Here is a 19,592-nt window from a genome sequence, read left to right as displayed (position 1 = left end):
GCAGAATCCAGCCCCAGCTCTTCTGGCTCGAGGACAGATTTTGCAGGAAAGCCGTGTTAGCAGGCAGAAGCCTGGAGCTATGGAGTGTGAATAAATATAATAAAATAGGTCAGAATGGTTGTATACTGCTCAGGGCCTCTATCCAATTTCAGGTGGAAGAGTGTGTGTAATCAAGCCCAGATCACACAGAGGAATCATTTTCTTGCAAACAATTCTGGTATGGGAAACTAAAACAGTTGTCGTTACTAGTAAATGTGATGTTGGTAACTTGAGCATCTCAGGGATTCAACAGTAAAGCAATGCATTTTTTGGCCTGCAGCAGTCTATTAGTAGTGAAAGATTTTAAGATGTGTTCTTAGCTTTCTGTCTGCATCAAAGCTGTGTTCCCTCTTTCATCTCAGGATTGCTATGTGATGCTTTCAGCTGAAAAGTTTTATGCAGAGTAATCTGTATTGCACTGAAATTAGACTTACAACTCCTTCCCTCCCCAAGCAGTGTAATGACTGTGCAGCAGGAGGGGGTTCCTCGCCAACCCACCCTGTGTGCTACGGCAGCAGATGAATGATTTGAATGCGCGTAGCTCTTCAGAAACTCCCTGTCATTCACTGCGGAGAAATGCCTGTGGCTTAAAAACAAAACAAAATATAGGGCAGCAAAAGGAAAGGGGAAGATTTTACAGATGATGGGAAGGTTTAGATCAGAAAGATGCTTAAGTATTTAAAAGCGTAAGATCCCACGAGCTCCTCCACTTACTGCCTGGAGATGCTAAAAATATTTTTTTGGTCTGACATGCATGCATACGAACCTTTATTAAAAGTAATACATGGAGCTTTGATTTACTGTTGTTTTGTTTTGTGAACGTATTGATATACTGAAAGATCCCAGAAGAACATGACTTGGAGAGCCAGATTCGCAAAGAGAGAGAGTGGCGGTTTCTGCGCAACGCTCGGGTCAGGAAGCAAGCCCAGAAGATCATCCAGAAGGGTGAGCTTCCCTCTTTCCCATGCTGCAGGTAGCTTCCTGGGGCTCCTAGCATAATTCCCATTAATAATGCCTTTACAAGGCAGTGGTTGGGCCAGAATTCTTTTAACGTGGGAATTTATTCCGAGTCACCCCGTGAAGTGCCCTCAGGAGCCTGCGGACCTAAACGATTCCTGCCTGGTGCCTCGAGGGGCGCGGGCTGGGCAGCGGCAGCAGCGCGAGCTCCCCGCATCCTCCCTGGAGGGTTCCCAGAGGGCAGAGCCGTTCGGGTGGCTGGTGGTCCTCCCCTGGGACGCCAGCTGAGGCACACGTAGTTGGAAAAGCAATTTTGCTGAATGAAGTGCTGCTCGAGGCTCAGCCTGCTGGGGGAACCTCGTTCTCCGGAGGTTTGCTGGGCTCAGGTCAGCACAATGGACAGCGTAATGTCATGAAACTGCAGCATATCATAAACCAGAATAATAAGGAAATGAAACTGGAGCCCAGCAAATGGCTTGGGGGTTCTTTCTGAGTACAAAAAAGAGGATTGTTTGTGCTTGCCTGAAGAAGTTAAATTTTTTTTCTAGACAGCGTTCACATTTGGTTGCTTGACCTGAGCAACTGCAATGCCAGTATTCATTTTAAAAAATGAAATTCTGAAATAGTAAAAAGAATTAAGGTAGACTTAGAATCCTTTAATGAAAATTAGATTAAATGGATGCATTTTGAAACTAACTAGAACTGAGTAAATGTCTCTTGAGCTTGCAGTTTTGTGTGATGAATTCATGGTGTGCCAAAAATGCAGTTTCAGGGATCCCAAAACTGTTTGTGAATCACAAACTGTTTTGAAGAGAGGAGGGTAAGGTATTTAGCTATCATTTTAATGTCTCGGTGGAAAATATATTTTTCATTTGGAAATTAACCTAGCATCTAAAAGAACTGAAGCAAAAGATTAAATAAATAATTTGCAAGCTAAATCAAAATACTTTAAGTTGAATAAAGTAAGTTTGTTTTGTTTCATTTTTTGAAAAAAAAATTGGGGGGGGGGGCGGGGGTCCAACACAAGCTGGTATTTCTTCGGACTTGGTTGGGCTTGCTCTGTTTGTTCTCTTCAGCGACCAAAATAAAGGATCCCGTGATCTGTCCCCACTGCTTTTAGTTCATACTTTAAGCTAGGTCACAAAACAACGTGGAGGAGGCAGCGCTGTTGGGTACTGGGAGGCCGAGAAGGCTCCTGCAGGAGGAGGGTGGTGGTGGGCCCTGGTGAGGAGCCCCTGGGAGGAGGAGGGGGCTGGTGCGTGGTGCTGGGAGCTGGGGGCTGAGCCTCATCCGTCCCTGGGGAGCTCCCAGGCGCTGAGCCCTGGCTGCCTCCTGTCCCCTCAGGTATTTCCCGGCTGGACGATCAGATCTTCCTCAACAGGAACCCCGGCGTCCCCTCCGTGGTGAAGTTCCACCCCTTCACGCCCTGCATCGCGGTAGCCGACAAAGACAGCATCTGGTGAGAGCTTCTGGAGAGTTCTGCCAGGCCATGGCAGAACGTGTGCGGCCTGTGGTTACGTGGCACGTCCAGTGTGCGTGGGTTATCTCGGGGAGAGTTGTGGTCTGTTGTTCTTTTCCCCGCTCCCTTCCAGGGCCAGCCTTCCCTTTTGGAGGGCAGGGAGACGGGGCCAAAGTCCTGGGGGTCAGTGGTGCAGTCATCAGCGTTGCACCGGGTCCTTTTCTACAGGAGGTGCTGGGCAGGAGGGCTGCACGTGAGTCCTGACAGAGTTATAGCCCTTACCTACAACTGGGCTTTTATTCTATTTCTTTTGCAGAAGGTGGACCTACGTTACTAATAAAATGATGCTGAATACTGAAGGAGGAAAACAAATAGAATTGCTATGCAACGTGTACACTTTTTAGTTTAGCTGCTATGAGTAGATCTCTTCTATAGCTTGCACAGAGAAGCAAGAACTGACCTGGTATTTTTTCTTCCCACAGTTTTTGGGACTGGGAGAAAGGAGAAAAGCTGGACTATTTCCACAACGGGAACCCTCGGTACACCAGAATCACAGCGATGGAGTACCTGAATGGACAGGACTGCTCCTTGCTGCTCACTGCCACAGGTAGGTGATGCATGTTCCCGTGTATCGTGGCAGAATTCAAGTCTGTGTGAGCTGTTCTGGACCTCTTGTTCTCCCCGCTTTGAATGTGGCCCAACTGAGCCCTTCCCCTCCACTGTGGCTTGCCTGTGTGGTCTCAACTGAGGAGGCACTTCCAGGATCAAACATGAAAATTGCTTCTGGCAATACTGAAATATCTGAGCCACTTAAGTAAGTGCCGCAAATGCTCTCAATTAACTGAAAAATCAAACGCTTGCTGAAACCATTTCCCATCACAGCTCTATTTGTTATGACATTTTGAGTCTCTACCTATCACTGCAAAGTCATGGTAAGCTCCTACACAACAGCTCGGGCAATGTGCTTTTAGTTGGTTAAAAGCTGCTGCCCAGGGCTGAAACAGAAATTATGCTGCAATCAACGTATAAGAAATCAGATTTTGTTATTTGTGCTGTTTTAAGTCTAGAGCAGACAGGGCTTATTTTAAGCACTTCTCAAACAGTTCTGAGCTTCTGGGTGAGTCTCTCTAGTCCTTATATCTCACCCAGGGGACAAAGTTCTCTAGAATGCCCCGTTGCATCATGTAAGGTAGCATGAAGAGCTCTTTCCCATTCATTGGTCTGTAAAGCTGTGAGTAAGATACGCTTCTCTCCCAAGGAACCATTCTAAACCTGTCAGTCTAAGTGTTTTCAATAGCTTTTCAGACATCATGCTGAAACGTACAGGTTGGGTATAATTAAGAGAGATGGAAGAGGATTTGAGAGGGCCTTTAGGACATTTTTCTTTCCATGTATTGATTCTTAGCACAAAAGTTTCACAGGTGGGGAACAAATTGAAAAAAAATACATCATGTTCTCGAAAGATTTGCTGCTGATGGGCTGGGCTTTGATTCAGCTTCTTCTGTGGGGTTGTATTTTGTATTTAGGAGGGTATTTTTGTGGAACTTAGTACCAGTAGCAAGGAGGACAGAGAAAAGTCCTAGTTAAAATGTATTGGTCAAAGACATAGAGCAACATCTAATGTCAGGTGTTGTTTGTGGGAAGGAGAAAAGCTCTTCCAGAACAGTTCCCCGTGGAACAATCCTTTAGACTTTACGGATGTAAGATTAAAGAAAAAACAACTCTAATAAAAAGTATTAAATTCAAGTGACACTCTCAATTTTGGAGTTTGTATGACTCCAATTCTGCTTCTCTTCTTCTCTGTATTGTGCACGAGTAATTATGAGGGTGGCATCAGCGATGGCATTGCATTGTGTTCTCTTTTCTGTGCTTCCCAAGATGATGGTGCCATCAGAGTATGGAAGAACTTTGCAGACCTGGAAAAGAACCCAGAGATGGTAACTGCTTGGCAGGGGCTGTCAGACATGCTGCCAACTACACGAGGTAGGTCCCCACTAACATTTCTTGTGGGAGGTGGGGCGGAGGGGGTAAAAACGATTTGTGATGTTAGGGCTTTTTCTAGGGATGGGTAGAGTAAAATGGGTTTCTCAACCTCAGCCACCAGTAACATCCTTGTTTAACAGTCTCTGCCTTTCTGGAATGGCCTTAGGCCAAGTCTTGGTGAGGAATTACTTTTCCAGTTCTCACAAAACGAACCAACAAAACTAAAAGCCCAACACAACAACCTCACATACGTGCTGAAAAACAACCAGAGCAGCCTCTTGCTGGGGAGCAAAAGGGCACAAAGTTCTTGTCCTTCACAAGCTTCACAGCAGCTGTTTTGGCCAAGCGTTCCTCTAGACTGTTCCTAAGGAGAGAGCTGTCTAACAACGGTGGAACTGGGCACTGTCCTGCTCTGCGCTCATGGTGGTAGGAGGTTACTCCTTCCCTGTCGGTGGGATAGTGGCTCACATACTGCCTCTTTCTTTCTGATGGGCTGCTCAGCCTTTGCACAGCTTTGCATGTCGCACCTCTGACTTCATTTAGCTCAATTTTAGCACTTAATCTCCACTGCTCATTGTGGGTCAGGAGGTGGCAAGAGAACATGCAATCTAGATCTGACGCATACGGGACAGCACGGTTAAACATTGACCAGCTTTGGATGTTAGGAAACTTAGAAAAAGGTGTAAAAAGGGGCACTGGTGTCCAGCCATACACAGGATGAAACCAAAAGACTAGTTTAGGTAACCCTGAAGTCTGTTTTCAAAGACGTTAAAGGAGGTGGACGTTTTGTCCTCCTGAGACCTGATAATGTACTGATGCTCTAATGGTGATTCTCTGTCACTTGAATATTTTTAATCAAGGCTACAAGTTTTACTAGGTGCACTGTAGTTCAATCAGTGCTTGTGGGATTGATGCAGGAATTGCTGGGTGAGGTTCTCTGGCTTGTGCTGTGCAGGAGGTCAGATGAGATGACCATCATCATTCATTCTGACCTTAAAATCTGACAGTTCTCATTTTGGAGCCTGCGGGGCTCATCACAGGAGTCTGACACAGCTCTTTTAGCTATTCATTGGATTTTACCAGTGCTGCCTTGTTGAGCTCCTATCTGTTGTGTTTTCCTTAATACCTCATGGTCCATCTCTGGTGTTTTAGCAAAGAGAAACTGTATTTGAGGTAATGTTAGGCTCTGTGCCTCGCTGAAATATGTGCACGAAACTGATTAGAAGCTGCTGGAAGTTAGCAGCATACTGTGAAAATTGCCGTGGTCAAAACCTGCTCTTTGCAGCAATGTCAATAAAAGTAGGACGAAAGCAGTGGTAACGCACAGTGCATTCCTCCTTAGGCAGAGAGGAAAGCAATCAGTAGTCATCTCAGGTTGCCCTTTGTAGCGTTCCGTTGGTGTGTGTTGCTTTCTTGTCAACGTCGGTTTTTGTGAAGGACGTTGGTTAACGTTTGCCATGCCTGGGTTCAGGATCTTGCTTCCTTGGTGCTGGTAATGGACTCACCCAAACAGCCGATGTCCGGGAATTCCCCCCGGCTGCTCTTAGCATATCACCGGCTTCTTGCTGCATCATCACTTGTGGTCAGGGAAGATGCTGACAGCTGTAGACCAAACCTTCAGGCTAATTCCTTTTCCTGCCTTACTTTCTACGTGCACCTTACAAAGGCATAGCATTTGCTGATCTTACCTTACTTTCTACAGGGCTTTAATGTAGAAGAAAGGATTGTACCAGAGCATCAGTGTTTGATGTTGCAAAATAGGTTACCAGCTGAGGCAAGAACTGATTTAGCTGTAAGAGTTGAATGGTTACACTTGCCAAAACAAGTGTGTTGAAACTTTTAAACCTGTTCTCTTTCAAATGTTTTTTGCCCTTTTCTTTCTGGTAAGGTCTTAGGAAGTCTGGGCCCTGTTTTCTTTGCCTTTCACCTTCAGAGCAATAGAATTAGGTTCAGAAGAAGAAAAGGGCAGGGTTTTTTTGTGGAGAGAGAAATAACTGTGCTCACTTCAAAAGAGCTATGTAGATCAAGTCCCCTTGGAAATGAGACGCTCCATTGAACAGTCATCTTTTGCTGCCAAGCCCACAGTTGTGGTCCAGCACTGGCTCATAAAACTGAGGATGCATCTTTGAAGCTGCAGAGCTCAAGAGTTTTACTGGGGTTTGTTTGCTCTCACTATTGATTTCCTTCTCTCTTCTCCCATCCTTTTCTCCCCTGTTACGCTCATTTCTGAATTTAATAATCTTCTCGCAACCTGAATACTGACTTTTCTAGGCGGTTGTCCCTCTTATAAAAGGAGGGAGGGGTATACAAAACCTAAACACATCCTCTGGAAGCTTGAAAAGCGTCACTTGGTTGTCAAAGTAATGGGAAGTGGACAATAACAGACACTAAGGGGCTGCTGGGTATAGGGGAGTGATCCAAAGTGAGGTACAAAACCTAAACTTGCTCTCTTTGGGCCTTGCTTGTGTCACGCAGCTCAAGGTAAGAGAAATGAGCTAATGCAGCGAAGTGAGTGTTAACCCCCGTCTGCACTGCGGGGCTCACCCAGAAGCAGCTTGGCCCCAGTTCATTGCACTTTAGTTGACCTGAGACTCAGGCTCAGGGTGGGGGAGCCTTTAATTAAACATTGTCAAACTGCTGTGCGGGCACACTTTTTATTTCTCTTCTTTTTCCAATATGAGATCTGTTGATTTTGATCTTAGATCTGCACTGACGGTGCACCAAGAAAGTCCCTTAAAATCAGGATGTTTATGGTATCAACTGCTCTAGCAAAAAGCAGCGTTACTTTTTGTCTCACCTGACAAATATGAGAGAGGGGAGGGGAGAGAAAAAGGCAAAACACTTGTTGTTAATCGCCGTAGTGTTTCAAGCCATGATAGATTTTGCAGAGAAGATGTAGGAAAAGGTAAGCATTTTCTAGTGAGCGGTGTAGGAAGAATGTAAATCTGACGTGCTCCAAAGCTGTGATTTCACAGCAGGAAGCTTTTGGAGTTCAGGCAATTCCTATAGAAAGGATGTTGGAAAGCTGCTGTTCTGTGATGGCGGGAGCTTGCAGAGCAGCACGGTAACCCATCGCCCGGCGTCTGCGTGAGAGCTCGGTTCGGGGTTGCTCTGACTTTGTTCTCTCCAGCTGTCTGCTACGACAAGTGGTCACACAAGTGCTTCTGCAGTTTTTTTGTATTGCTTCTTTGTGACAAAGGGAAACGAGGTATGGTCCCCCAGTCAGGATGGCTTTGCCCTTTGAAGCACTGCAGCTCTGGAGTTCGGACAAACAGAGAAGTGTAACCGGCTGCTTCCCAGCTGCCACGGCCTGCCTCTCAGCTGGGCCCTCCCCAGTTCCCTGCGTGCTGCTTGCTGAGCCGGCGTTGTTTTCCCTTGTGTGGTTCAGCAAGGCGAGCCAGAGCCTCACTCCGTGGGTGCCCAGGAGGGCCGGACACCTCCTCGGGGTCTCTTCCCGAACGCCCGGGCTCCTGTGCTCGGGCTTTCCAGGGCCACCCCAAGCCACCTCCCATTCCCTGCGGGCTGCAGTGTTCTCTTACTGCCTGGGAGCTGACAGTGGATAGGAACTAACCTGTGTCCGTGGCTCGCTTCCCACATAAGGGCCGTTTAAATGGAGCTCTTGTAATGTGTGTGTGCCCTGGGTGCTGAAGGAGGTGAAGGAGAGGGTGAAGGAGCCGCAGTACAGCCGCACGAGCCGCCTGCGGCCAGGCCCTTCGTGGCAGCCACTTGGTGTGTGGTGTGTGGTTCGATTTGTGCAGATGCCATGAGCTATTTGGATTTCTGTCTGTCACTTCCTGATACATTTCACTTCAGAACAGGGACCAGATCATACAAAGGAGTCTCCTTGTTCGAGAAGAAATGTCAAATCTGTGCTGTTGTCAGGCAGCCAGAGCACTCACTGCACACACGACAAGCGCCGCTGTTGATGGCTCCCAGGAAATGCTGTGACTGAACTAATGCCTGCTCTCTGGATGGAGGCATGTGCTGCTCTTGGTGCTTCTGCTTCTCTTTTATGTCCTTTCCTTTGATTTGAGTTGCTTTTTCTAATCCTTTTTTAAGATTTATTTTTGCTCTGGCTGACCAACTTACCCTTAGCGTCAACCCCTTAATCCCTGTCTTCTCACAGGTCTGGCCCGAAGGGTTTCAATCTATCTTGACAGAAGTAAACAGGGAGGTGAGTGCTTTCTTTCCTGTTACCTATGACCAGTTGGGGTGGGAAGGAGCTCCTCGTCTGACGTCTGGTTGGTTGACTGTTGTTTTTTTTGGCATTGTTTTTGAATGATTGCTGGGTCCTTGTGGTTCCTGGAAAGCTTTGCTGCTTCTCCCTCTCCCACTCCTTGCCTTGTGTATGTGTCTGTAACAGCCGCGAGCAGTGCAGGGAGGGTGCCGGTGCTCTCTAGGGAAGCTTAGCCAGCCACCGACGAAAAGGACAAAGATTCGTGTCATTCTTGGAGCTTTCTGCAGTGAGAGGAAGTATGGGTGGATTTCTGGGATGCAGAGATCTCTATTTCTAGGAAGATCTCAAAGCATCCCTGGAAAAAGGAGTTTGACAGGTTCCACATGTGAGCGGCCGTTAAGCTAATGTGGTGCCGGGGTTTATTTGTAATGCACTTTTGCTATAAATATCGTCTGAAAAAGAGAAGCTTTTCAAGAATCTTTTACGAATCTTACCCAGGAGGCTTAGAAGAGTGGTCTTAGTCTTTTGGCAAGAATATGCCCAATAAATTGTACAAGTTCTGTTCTTTCATGTGGAAGAAAGGTAAATGAACTCCCCAGCCTCTGGCTTGTAGAAGCCAGGGCTGCACAGAGCCTGCATCGTTGTGGAGCCTGCCCCCTCCTCTGCTGCCGAGGTCTTTGGGGGAAACAGATGGCTGATGTGTCAGGGCATCTTTGTGTGCCTGCACCTCCAGGGATGTGAATGTTGACGTAGCCTTCCCGGGCTGTTCATCAGTCATTAATATTTGCTGACTGATAAGAGCTGAGTGTGTCTGTAGTGATGAATAGAGCAAAGGTGACTGCGGTGCTGTGCAGTTCGAAGGTCTTCAGCTTGAGGTCTTTGCAGATCTCTTACTGTTTGGAGCCTAGGATAGAAATTAGCAAAGCTAATGCGTTGCTTTCAGCATTCTGGCTCTGTATTTCACTCAAAAATCCACTGGCCAATGGAAAGGCTAAAATTACCTCGAGTTGGCTGCGGGGAATTCCCCACTCGGTAAAGCAGGCGTCTGAGCAGCTTAAGGAAACACCAGCCACTCCTTCGTGAGATCAATGCTGCTAATGCCAAGCAAGTGCACTCTGTCCCAAGCACACAAATAACTGTGAATCAATATAAAACGGTCATTAGCATTTTCTGACCAGGCGTTTTCCTAGTGAATATTCAGCAAAAGGATTCCTTCTCCCTCACCAAGGAAATCTTAAAAACATAGGAGATTAGCCATTTGCTTGGCAGCAGAATAAATCAGCTGTATTCAGTTAAAATGTACTCATTTTGTCACTAAAGTACCAAAAATCAGCTCTCACTGCCTAGCCTTCTGTGGGTATTTTGCTGAATGAAAGATAAGGATCTGCCTCTCCGTTCATGCATCGCTGGATGCCAGGTGAGGCAGGAGTCACCGGGCGCTGCTGTACCGCAGCTCAGCGGTGCGCTGCAGGAAGACCAAGGGCTTAATAATGGTCCAGGTCATACCGGGCCACTCCGTGCAAGTCAGCACAGAAATCCCTAAAGTTCACGTGAGCACAGAGCGAAGCCCGCAGCTGGCAAGTACAGCGTCCCGAAGCAGCTGAGCCGGCAGGAGTCTTGGGGTGTCTTAGTGTGACCCTCTGCCCGGGCTGCTTCACCTCCTGTTCCAGCGGAGCTCCCTCGGGGTGTCTCAGCACGCCGCTAACCAAATGTGCAGTACGAAGGAGGAGGTGGTGTTAACAAGAGGGTGTACATCTGACCTGTGCGCACTTCTATCCGTCGCTGCCTCGTGGGGGTTTTTAGTTCTGATGTGTAAACAGCCGTAATCTGTCCTACCTCAAGAAAATTTCTACTTATGCCAAGCAGGGAAGGATAAGCACATAGTTGCCAGTTCCCTGCTTCCTTCCTGCTCCCCTGGGGTTTCTGATACAAAACGAAAGACGTCAAATACCTGCTTCGCAGAAAAACAGGACCTTACCCTCTGGAGGCTCTGCTCTGCTTTGAATAATGCTGACTCTTCTGGCAGTCTGTGAGCAATCCAGATGGGAGAGGCTGGAAAGGCAGCCCGAGCATTCTTAGAAATAAAAGTTAGCCTCCTGGCGGGAGGTGCCACGGGGAGCTGCAGGGCTCCTGAGCCACGTGGGGCAGCCTGTGCCAGAGGAGCCTCAGCAGAGGGAAGGCTCTAACCTGCAAGAGGAGCAGATCAAAATCAAACGGAACTTACGCTGGAGAACAGGAGGGGGAGAGAGAAAGGTAAAGTGAGTCTTCCCACACCTGGGTAGCATGGCTGCTACCATGTCCTTTAGGAATAAGAAGTTCGGGAGAACCTCTTCAGTTCTGGTCAGATATTTTTCCAGAAATAAAATAATTGGAGAAGTTTCAGCTCCAGGGGTTTGTGTTCTTTCAATTGGCTTCCCAGCATCACAGGTACTCTTTCCCCTTGCTGTGCATAGTCCTTGGCAGGAGAAGAGTGACACTTATTGAAAGGATGTTGTAGAAATTAATGAAGAGTGAGGTCACACCACCCTCCCACTGCTTCCTGGAAATTAAAACAGTGATGCGCCTCATTGCTCAACCAGGAGGGCCCGTGATTAAAAAATCATCAGTCAGAATCGGAGATGCTTTTATTCTGTGGTCTGTGTAGGTATTTCTGATCTCGTTGAAATGCCCAGTGCAAGTTGGCCACGTTCCAGTCATGATAAAAATAAGTGCAGACACCCAGAATGCAGCTGCTTTCAGCACCACTGTTATTTGTTGAAATTTATACAAGGAACTATCCCATCGAGACAAATATCTGATGCTCAGGGGGAATTCTGAGGGAACAGCAATAGAAAGTTACAGCTTCAAGAACGGTTATTGATGTGTTGCTATGTATATCATCTCGCATCATGCAGAACTGCAAGTATTTGTGTTAAAAGACTCAACAACAAAAAAATACTGTTTGTTTTTTTTCCTGAATTGTGGAAGATTTGTTGCTTGCTATCTGAGAATGTAACATTCCTTACAGGAAAGTGTTAACCTTAATTAATGATGCATTAAAGGAACTATGTTGTTAGGGTCTTGTCCCTGCAATTCCTCGGCCTCTGGGAGTGCCACAGTCCCACTCCCAGCCTTTATCAGGCAGGTGCGGTGGTGTCACAGCGCTGCCTCTCTTTGCTCCGCTTCTGTAAGTAGGTGGGTGCTTGGAAATAGGGCAGCAGGTAGTACACGAACCTCTGAGGTGGCTCACACAAGGAGCTGAGATTGTGTTTGCGGAATACATTATTACCCTTTTGCCACAGTAAGGCTGGGAGGCATCTTACATGACACCTGCGAGCCAGAACACAGCAGGTGAGCTGCGGTCTCGGTTGGAACATCCTGGGGAAGGACCTCTGTTAATTAAAAAGGAAATGGTAATTAGTAGTAAGTCCCCATTTGCTTCTCATCCCAAAATACTAGGAATTTCACATGTGAACATGAGCCAATGCTGTGTCATTTCCACCACGAAAACATTTGCCCTTACCTAGAAATAGTTCAGCTATTTCTGTTTCGTTTCATACTGCGTGTGTCAGCTTCGAATTTAACATTTCGCGGTCAGGAGAAGCCTTCCCCGTTACACGCTTCCGAACAGCTTAAGGGAGTATACAAAGGCTTTTGTTCTTTCCAGACGTTTAATTCCAGTTTAGCATTTCAGCCGGCTACGTGACGGAGCAGCCTCGGAGGCTCGTGCATCCCCGGGCTGCAGCCGTGGCCCCCGCAGCCGCTGCTCCAGCACGCGCGCGACCTCTGCAGACGGAGCCCAGCAGGTCGGGGGCTGCAGGAGAGCTGCTCCCTTCCCACCCTGAGGAAGCCAGGGGTTCTCCGTGCCTGTGCCTTCATGCAAATATCCTGGTATTTCTGTTGCTTGGGGCAATGTGAGCACCCTGTAAGCTGAGGAGAAGCAAGGATGGTATTTTCTTGAGAGAATAAGGCTGGCAAGAGAAAGAGAAGATTGCTTGTTACAGGATGAGCGAAGTGCTCAGAGAGCACTCGCCTCTCCCAGAGCAGAGGTTAGTGTTACACAGGCTCGGTACGTTTTATAAGGGAGGCAGGAGCTGCGTTGTCTCCATGTCAGACCCCGAGCCGCACCACGCACCGATGTGAAGTTTTGGAGCCAGCACAGTGAGAGCTGCCCTGTGTGAATCGCCCCCCTCCTTTCCTTCCGTCAGTTCCTGTTTCAGGGGTAAACCCTTGTCCTTTCTACCCAGTAATCTCTCATGGGAGCTCTCTGTACTGCTTTTACATAAACTGGCACCACTCTGGGGCTTCCTCCCTCAGTGAAATATTTTCAGTGATTACATTCCCCGCAGATGCACCAAGGGAAGCTTAGACAGCGGCAGCACAAAAGCTGCCACCCCTCGCTCTGAACTCACCGTCTCTGTCCCCCACCACAGGAGGTGCTGGGACCTCAGCAGGTCGGGGGCTGCTGGCACCCATCAGACTGAAGGAAATCGTTGTCTTCAGACCGGGGAATGTAACTAGAAAATTGGGAACTTTAAAACTGCCTAAGAGCACATTGCTTACTTAACTCCATCAGCGATGGTAATGGCGATATCTATCTCAGCCTGCCAGGTTTATCTTGTCGCATGGACCATAAACAAGATGACAAATGAAAACACTTCAGTGATGTTTATCATCTAAATCACTGCCTGCTTGTTTGCCTCAGCTCTCGAGCAGCCCTCTCTGCTGCCAGGCAATCTGAAGTAACAATCAATTTGACTCGCAAGATAAAGATACAAGCGCTCAGCTTAGCTGGGAGTCCTGAATTTCCTTCAGTAAGATGAAAGACTGTCAATAAATGTCAGTAATCTTCTCAATGGTATGCAGCGAGATCAGGAAACGGTTTGAATGTGATGCTAAGGAAGGGGATGGGCAAAACGTTTTATTTGGGTCTGTACAAAACAAGGTCATTTCATCATCTTTGGAAAAAAAGCTCAGTGTTCATGACTTGCTTCTGTTGTTTCCACTTGAAAAGGTGCTTGGTGTGGTAAAAAGTGTACTTATGGTCCTTAACTGGCAAAAAACATGTCGTAGTATGTTTTAGTGTCCTGCTAGGGCTAATTCCTAGGAGTAAATTGTGGCATGATCGTGCTTATCCCTTTTGGACAAGCCAGGTGTGCACTTGTCCTTGGAGTATGTGCAGGGGGGGAATAGAGGAATCCCGCCGAAGGCAACCACGAGAGGCTCAGAGCAGGAGCCCCCAGTCCTACCGCGTTGCAGAGGGCTCTGGCTTGTGTTGTGTGTGGCTGTCGAGCTCTTCCCTCGGCAGCAGAGTCCCAGCTGGGCACGCACAGGACAGCGAGCTGCTGCTTGAGAGGAAACAAGATGCTCCTTCTGCCGAAGGGAGAGCCCTGCCCGAGCAAAGGCAAACAGGCAAAAACTGGAGTTCTCGTCAGGTTCACTCATGTAGTGCTTCTGTTTTTTTTTTTTGTTTCTTTCTTTTTGTTTTTTACGTATGAATAAAAGTCTCCCTGGAAAACTCGTAGATTTGGGGTTGGTCAGCCTTTGCAGTATGAACAGCAACAGATAGCTGGTGTGCAGCTCTCTGCTTCAAGCAAAACGTTTACGTGCTGGGGAGGCAGCACACAGGTGGTACAAAAGTTCTTCTAATTAAATATACAAAAATTGTACCTTGGAGGTTTCCCCCATCAAATCAGGGGTTTCACTGCCAGTTACTTCCCAGGCCCAAATCTCTCTTCTGTTCTGATGGTTGTGTGCTCCGTGCTTAGATGAGGGAGCTCACGCCGTAGCTTTTGGACATTTTATTCCCCCAGCTGGGAAAGGAGGTGAAATACACTTTTCTCTGGAAATTGCCATGCCAGTGAAGTTCATCAGCTCATGCAGTCTACCAGCCTGTCTGCAAGCAGATGCCAATGTCAGGTGTTTGGGGGATAGAAAATCCATCCATGCTGCAAGAGAATTACAAGGGGACTTTTTGGTAAACTTCAACGAGCAATCAGTTTATGCCCTTAAAGATGAGGATCAAAAGCTCTAATAAATGTATTTCAGTCAGTATAATTGCAGAATGTTCCCTCCTTATTTGTCAGTGTAGCAAATTAGTTTTTACTCCTACCAAGCTGTTTAATTGAGTATCTTGCAGCAAGGATGTTGCTATTCCTTGTTTAGAAACATCTCAGCCAGATTTCTATTAGAATGAGGAATCATGGCAATCCAAAGACTCTCACCTCTCACTATGTGCAATGTCACCAGTTCAGTCCTCATTTAGTCTGGTATCCTGTAAGGTGGTGGATAACTTACTCGGACTCCCTTAGAAGACCCCAGCAGCTTCGCAAAGTCCCTGGAGCGCTGTATCCCCCTGCCTGTGGAGGCCATCTGCTCCTAGGCTTGAGCTAGCAAAGAGGTAAAAGACATATTTTGGACTCAAATCCATGACCAGCTGATTTAATCCTATTTGGAGGATGTATGGATGTGTGTGTATGCAATTGTAAATTTTCTCTAATTATGATAGGATCACGGCCTTGTGCTACAGAAACTGGTGTTGTAATTAGCACCTGTGCTGATGCTGAGAGTGATTCGCACACCCTGCCTGTGTTTTCTCCTAGGAGCAGGAATGGTGGTTGACTGGGAACAAGAAACCGGGCTCCTCATGACCTCGGGAGATGTGAGGATAATCCGGATCTGGGACACAGATCGGGAAATGAAAGTGCAGGTAACATTTGCATGCTTGTCCCAGTAACCTTTTCTCTCCCAGAGCATCCCACACACTGAGCTAGCTACCCATGCACTGCCAAAGCGTCTGAGACTTGTCTGTGAAGAGCTGACAGGCCCATGGTTCCGGATCCGCTGCTTTCCTGCTTCAGAGTCATGTTACAAGACAAATAAAAAAGAGCACATGCTTAGTGTCAGGTCTAGAAGCTGCTGCTGTTGCTCTGGATGGTGTGCAGTAATGTCTGGGAAAGGTGAGGCCTCTGAAATCCAGAGACAGTCACCAGGATGCAGACAGGATTTCCTATTAGCATACAGTTGAAATAGCATAAAAATCCTTCAGGAGACGTAGTGGTGAGCTGGCCGGGTGGCAGAGCACTCGGACCATCCCCACGTCTCTGGAAGCACGCAGCACTGACCAAAGCACAGTGCAGCTCTTGCATCTGTGGGCCGAGGGCCTGCTTCCAGGGAGGCCGTGTTCACTCGGCGCTTACGTACCTTCAGGGTCTGCCCCGAGTGCTCAGCAGGCCAGAAACACCAGCACCCCCTGACCACACGCTGCTCAGATGAAGTCAGGGGGATTGTTGCCAGCTTCAGCCAGGCTGACTCAGGCCAGAAATGTGCTCGGTGCTGCATCGCCCAGGTACCGAAGCATGTCCGTGTCTCCGAGCCTGCGGGGGGCTGCAGACCCACGTGCTGGGGTGCTCAGGGGCTTTCGGAACGGGGCACGGCACCTCTGAAATGAGGCAGCACAAACGTGTTGTGTCAGTCAGGCATAAATTTCCATACCATGTAATGGGGAAAACGCAGTGCGAGCGCTCGTGTCAATTGTAACTAAGTAAAAGGTTCTGAGGAATTACAAGGAGAAGCAGCTGGTCCGTGAGAATGAAGTCACCATGCTGGAGCCAAAAAAAGAAGACCAGTTTTCAAAGCTGCTAAAAATTAATTACCCATGCATGAACATTAATTATGACACTTTGACCCTGCAATGCCGGATAATTAAGCCTATGTTGATCTTAATTACATTCACATACTGTTTTTTCTATGTAAATTAGGGAACATCAAAATTCAGGAGGTGAAAATCTTTTAAATGACGAGGATTAATGATTGTATTGAAAGTATCTAAAAACACGTTGTTTCTTTTTTAATTACAAAGATTGGTTGTGTTGAAATTCAAGTGATTGAAACTTCCTGACTCAGTAACACTGGGAAACTGAAATTCAGCACAAAGAGCAGCAGAGCTGTGTAATCCAAGCTAATAAAGGTGCCTTCCCACTCTTTGAACTGCAAAAAAGTGAACCTCTGGAAGCACTTTGGATGTAGCTGAAGAAGCAAGTACTTCATTTTCACTTCTGCTGCTTGTTTCTGCTTCAAAGACATGATCTGCTTTTAGGCAGTTAGAATAGCTGTCTGAAAACAGCCCCTGAAGTTTGGTGCCTCCAGCCAACAGCTTCTTCACTCAGCCAAGACTGTGAATAGCAACTAGGAAAGGTGAATATGCACAGAAGCAAAAATAGGATTGAAGTGTGAAATTAGCTAATGCAGTTCTAACGTGCCTCCTGATTGTCCTCCTACTTTTGCAATATTACTTAGTTTTTACCTATTTCAATTGATTTTTTCTTTATACCCATCATAGACATAATTCCAAATAATTCTTTTGTTTATGGCAAGTAGAAAGGGGGAAAGCAGCAAGCATCAGAATAAGAGTGTGCAACACGTTCCCAGCACAGCTGTCCATGCAAGCTCCAGTCTTCCTTTTCCATGTTTGTTTGTTTGTTTTTAATGCACACAGTGTCTGGCATTTAATGAGATAACCTGAATCTTCCTCTCACGTGGTCCTAATGCAAGGATTGATAAGTGGCACAGCACCGGCTGGCTTTATCTTGCGTAAAAGGTTTTGCGGCACCACGTTGTAGTTGGGCAGCTCGTTGTGTTGTAAGGCTCTGACGTTGTTCAGGAGCACCAGAGCTGTTGCAGCAGCACTCGCTGCCTTGCTGGGAGGGCAGGGAGGTCACACTCAGCCAGTCCTGCTGTCTCCTGCTCAACTTGGCCCATTGCAGCAAACACCGGGGTGCTGCAGAGGTGCAGTGATGATCCTAATGGTGAAAGGAGGAAGAGAGCTAAGTGCTAAAAAAAATAAAAATTAAAACCTTATTAGACCTGGGTTTATTGCATACGAAATATTTCTCTTAAATCAATCATTTGGTCTGTTTTGCATTCTGCTGTTCAGGGTTTTTCTGTAGATTCTTCTACAAGAGACATTTGAATTATTTCCTGAAAGTTGTTTGGGCATTGATTTGATGCACAAAAAGGACTGACATTTCATAGCCTTGTTCCTTCAGCAGATTTTTCGTAGATAGTATTGCCTTATACCATACTGTGCGTCTGGGTTTATATGTGTTTTTATATGGCATTATGAGTTTTTCCTTTCTACAGGTATATTCATCTTACTTGACTTTTCTCCTCCAAATATTTAGCATCCTGCCTGCCATTCCAGTGGCATTCAAAACTTATATCCAAAAAAGATGGTTTATGGAGTAATAACTCCTCTGGCCATTTACTTTAACTAATTAGATATTTTTAGTAGAGAATAATATGAACTTTTCCTTCACAAAACAGACCTTGCCTTGGTTTTGGTTTATAAACCAGAACCAATAGCTGGTTCTGCTGGAATTCTTTCTCTGGGCTCTTTGGGACAAGCTGTGGGCTGCGTGGCTCTAATACAGGACAGCAGCAGCGACCGTCATCCTCAGGGCCACCACTCCTTCGCTTCTGGTCATGTCCAGAGAGCCTGGAGAAAAGCTTTGCACCAGCGCAGATCAGGGTTTAACACTGGTTTAGTTTTGGACTGATGTACAGAATGGTGCATGGAAGAGGAGGAGGGCACAGGGAGTGTCTGGCTCCTTGACTCTAGCACGTTTTCTTTGGGGTTGCAGACTTGAAGACACACCATGGTCTCAACTGGGCTTTTGTGTGCTTTCTCCTTAGGACATCCCCACCGGAGCGGACAGCTGTGTGACCAGCCTTTCGTGTGATTCTCATCGTTCGCTAATCGTGGCAGGGCTGGGTGATGGCTCCATCCGCGTGTTTGACAGGAGGATGGCTCTGAGTGAATGGTAACTTCCCGGGTTCGGTGGGATCCTCGCATTTCCTCCACCTTCCCTTCACAACGTTTCTCCTCTCTGCTTGTTCCCCAGCCGTGTCATGACCTACCGAGAGCACACAGCCTGGGTGGTGAAGGCATACCTGCAGAAACATCCTGAAGGCAACATAATGAGTGTCAGGTAAAAGAGCTTTTACTCTTTGAGCTGTGTTCTCTTAAACACAGCTTGCTTTTCTGTTTGAAATCCACCTCTGGTATTTCAGAAGGTAAGAGCGTAAAGCTTTTTAGGTTGACATTTGCTTCAGTAATTAACTCCTGCTCAAACGTGGTAGAGGGAAGGCAAAAAAAATGTGAAGCTTTCCTTGGAAGCCTGTTGGTTAGGTTTGAGAGTAAACAAGAAGGTATCTGTGCTGAAATCACTATCACGAGGCATGTGAGGGAGGAATCAAGTGAACCAGAAACCTAAGCTAGATATAGCATATCTTATGGTTGTTCTTCTTGATTGCCAGCATCTTTGTGGGGTCATTTGAGATAGAACACGAGAGGGAAGGAGGTTTATGTTGCATCTGTTGGGCATATTGCTGTGCAGGATTACTTTGTTGTTTAGCAATTTTCTACACATAAATCCATTTCTGCTGCCTGGTAAATACTGCATAGAGAGCAGCATATACTTATTTGGCCATTAATTAACAGCAGAATATAATTTCTTGTCACAAAACCTCTGTTTGCACACAGAGAGGCCCTTTTTCTTGATTACAAAACGAAAACAAAACAGTTTTCTAGGGTGCAGAACATTCCTGGCGTGGGGGATGGGCCGGCAAAAAATTATTAAGATTTTCAGAAAGGGGCTTAAGTGATGCCGCTGACAGATTTGTCAAGCTCACATATTAGAGTTTTTAATCTTCCTTTCTGTAATCTCTTTCAACAATCCCAGGGGTCAGGCTTGTATACTTGGCCAGCCTGTATCTGAAGGCTCATTTTTTCCCTCTCCTCAGTGCCCTCATGAACAAATGATGCTTTGTCTCAAGATTGAAAAAGTATGAGAAAATGTTATACCTCAAAAGGCAGGTCTGGTCCCATCCCAAAGGAACTCTGTTTAAGACAAACCACACCACTCTCAGTTTATCCCGGTTCACTGGCCTTCAGTTGACAGCAAGGTTCAAAAAAAACCCAACAAATGTTACGATGTA

The 19,592-nt window shown here is 46.7% G+C and overlaps 1 protein-coding gene across 3 annotated transcripts in view; it reads left to right on the top strand.

Moving 5' to 3' along the window:
• RPTOR (regulatory associated protein of MTOR complex 1) overlaps positions 1-19,592 on the top strand; it is a 147,903-nt gene that overhangs the window by 121,491 nt on the left and 6,820 nt on the right. For 2 of the 3 annotated variants that reach the window (XM_040530186.1, XM_040530185.1), the window contains exons 25-32: positions 879-984; positions 2,341-2,455; positions 2,938-3,062; positions 4,334-4,438; positions 8,565-8,612; positions 15,197-15,303; positions 18,288-18,415; positions 18,497-18,583. In XM_040530186.1, the coding sequence (XP_040386120.1) occupies positions 879-984; positions 2,341-2,455; positions 2,938-3,062; positions 4,334-4,438; positions 8,565-8,612; positions 15,197-15,303; positions 18,288-18,415; positions 18,497-18,583 (821 nt within the window). The remainder of the gene's footprint in view (positions 1-878; positions 985-2,340; positions 2,456-2,937; positions 3,063-4,333; positions 4,439-8,564; positions 8,613-15,196; positions 15,304-18,287; positions 18,416-18,496; positions 18,584-19,592) is intronic. The other variant, XM_040530187.1, reaches the window with a different exon arrangement.

Source organism: Cygnus olor, chromosome 18 (assembly GCF_009769625.2).
Source record: "Cygnus olor isolate bCygOlo1 chromosome 18, bCygOlo1.pri.v2, whole genome shotgun sequence".
Classification (NCBI taxonomy): domain Eukaryota; kingdom Metazoa; phylum Chordata; class Aves; order Anseriformes; family Anatidae; genus Cygnus; species Cygnus olor.
This window is presented reverse-complemented; position numbering and strand designations above follow the sequence as displayed.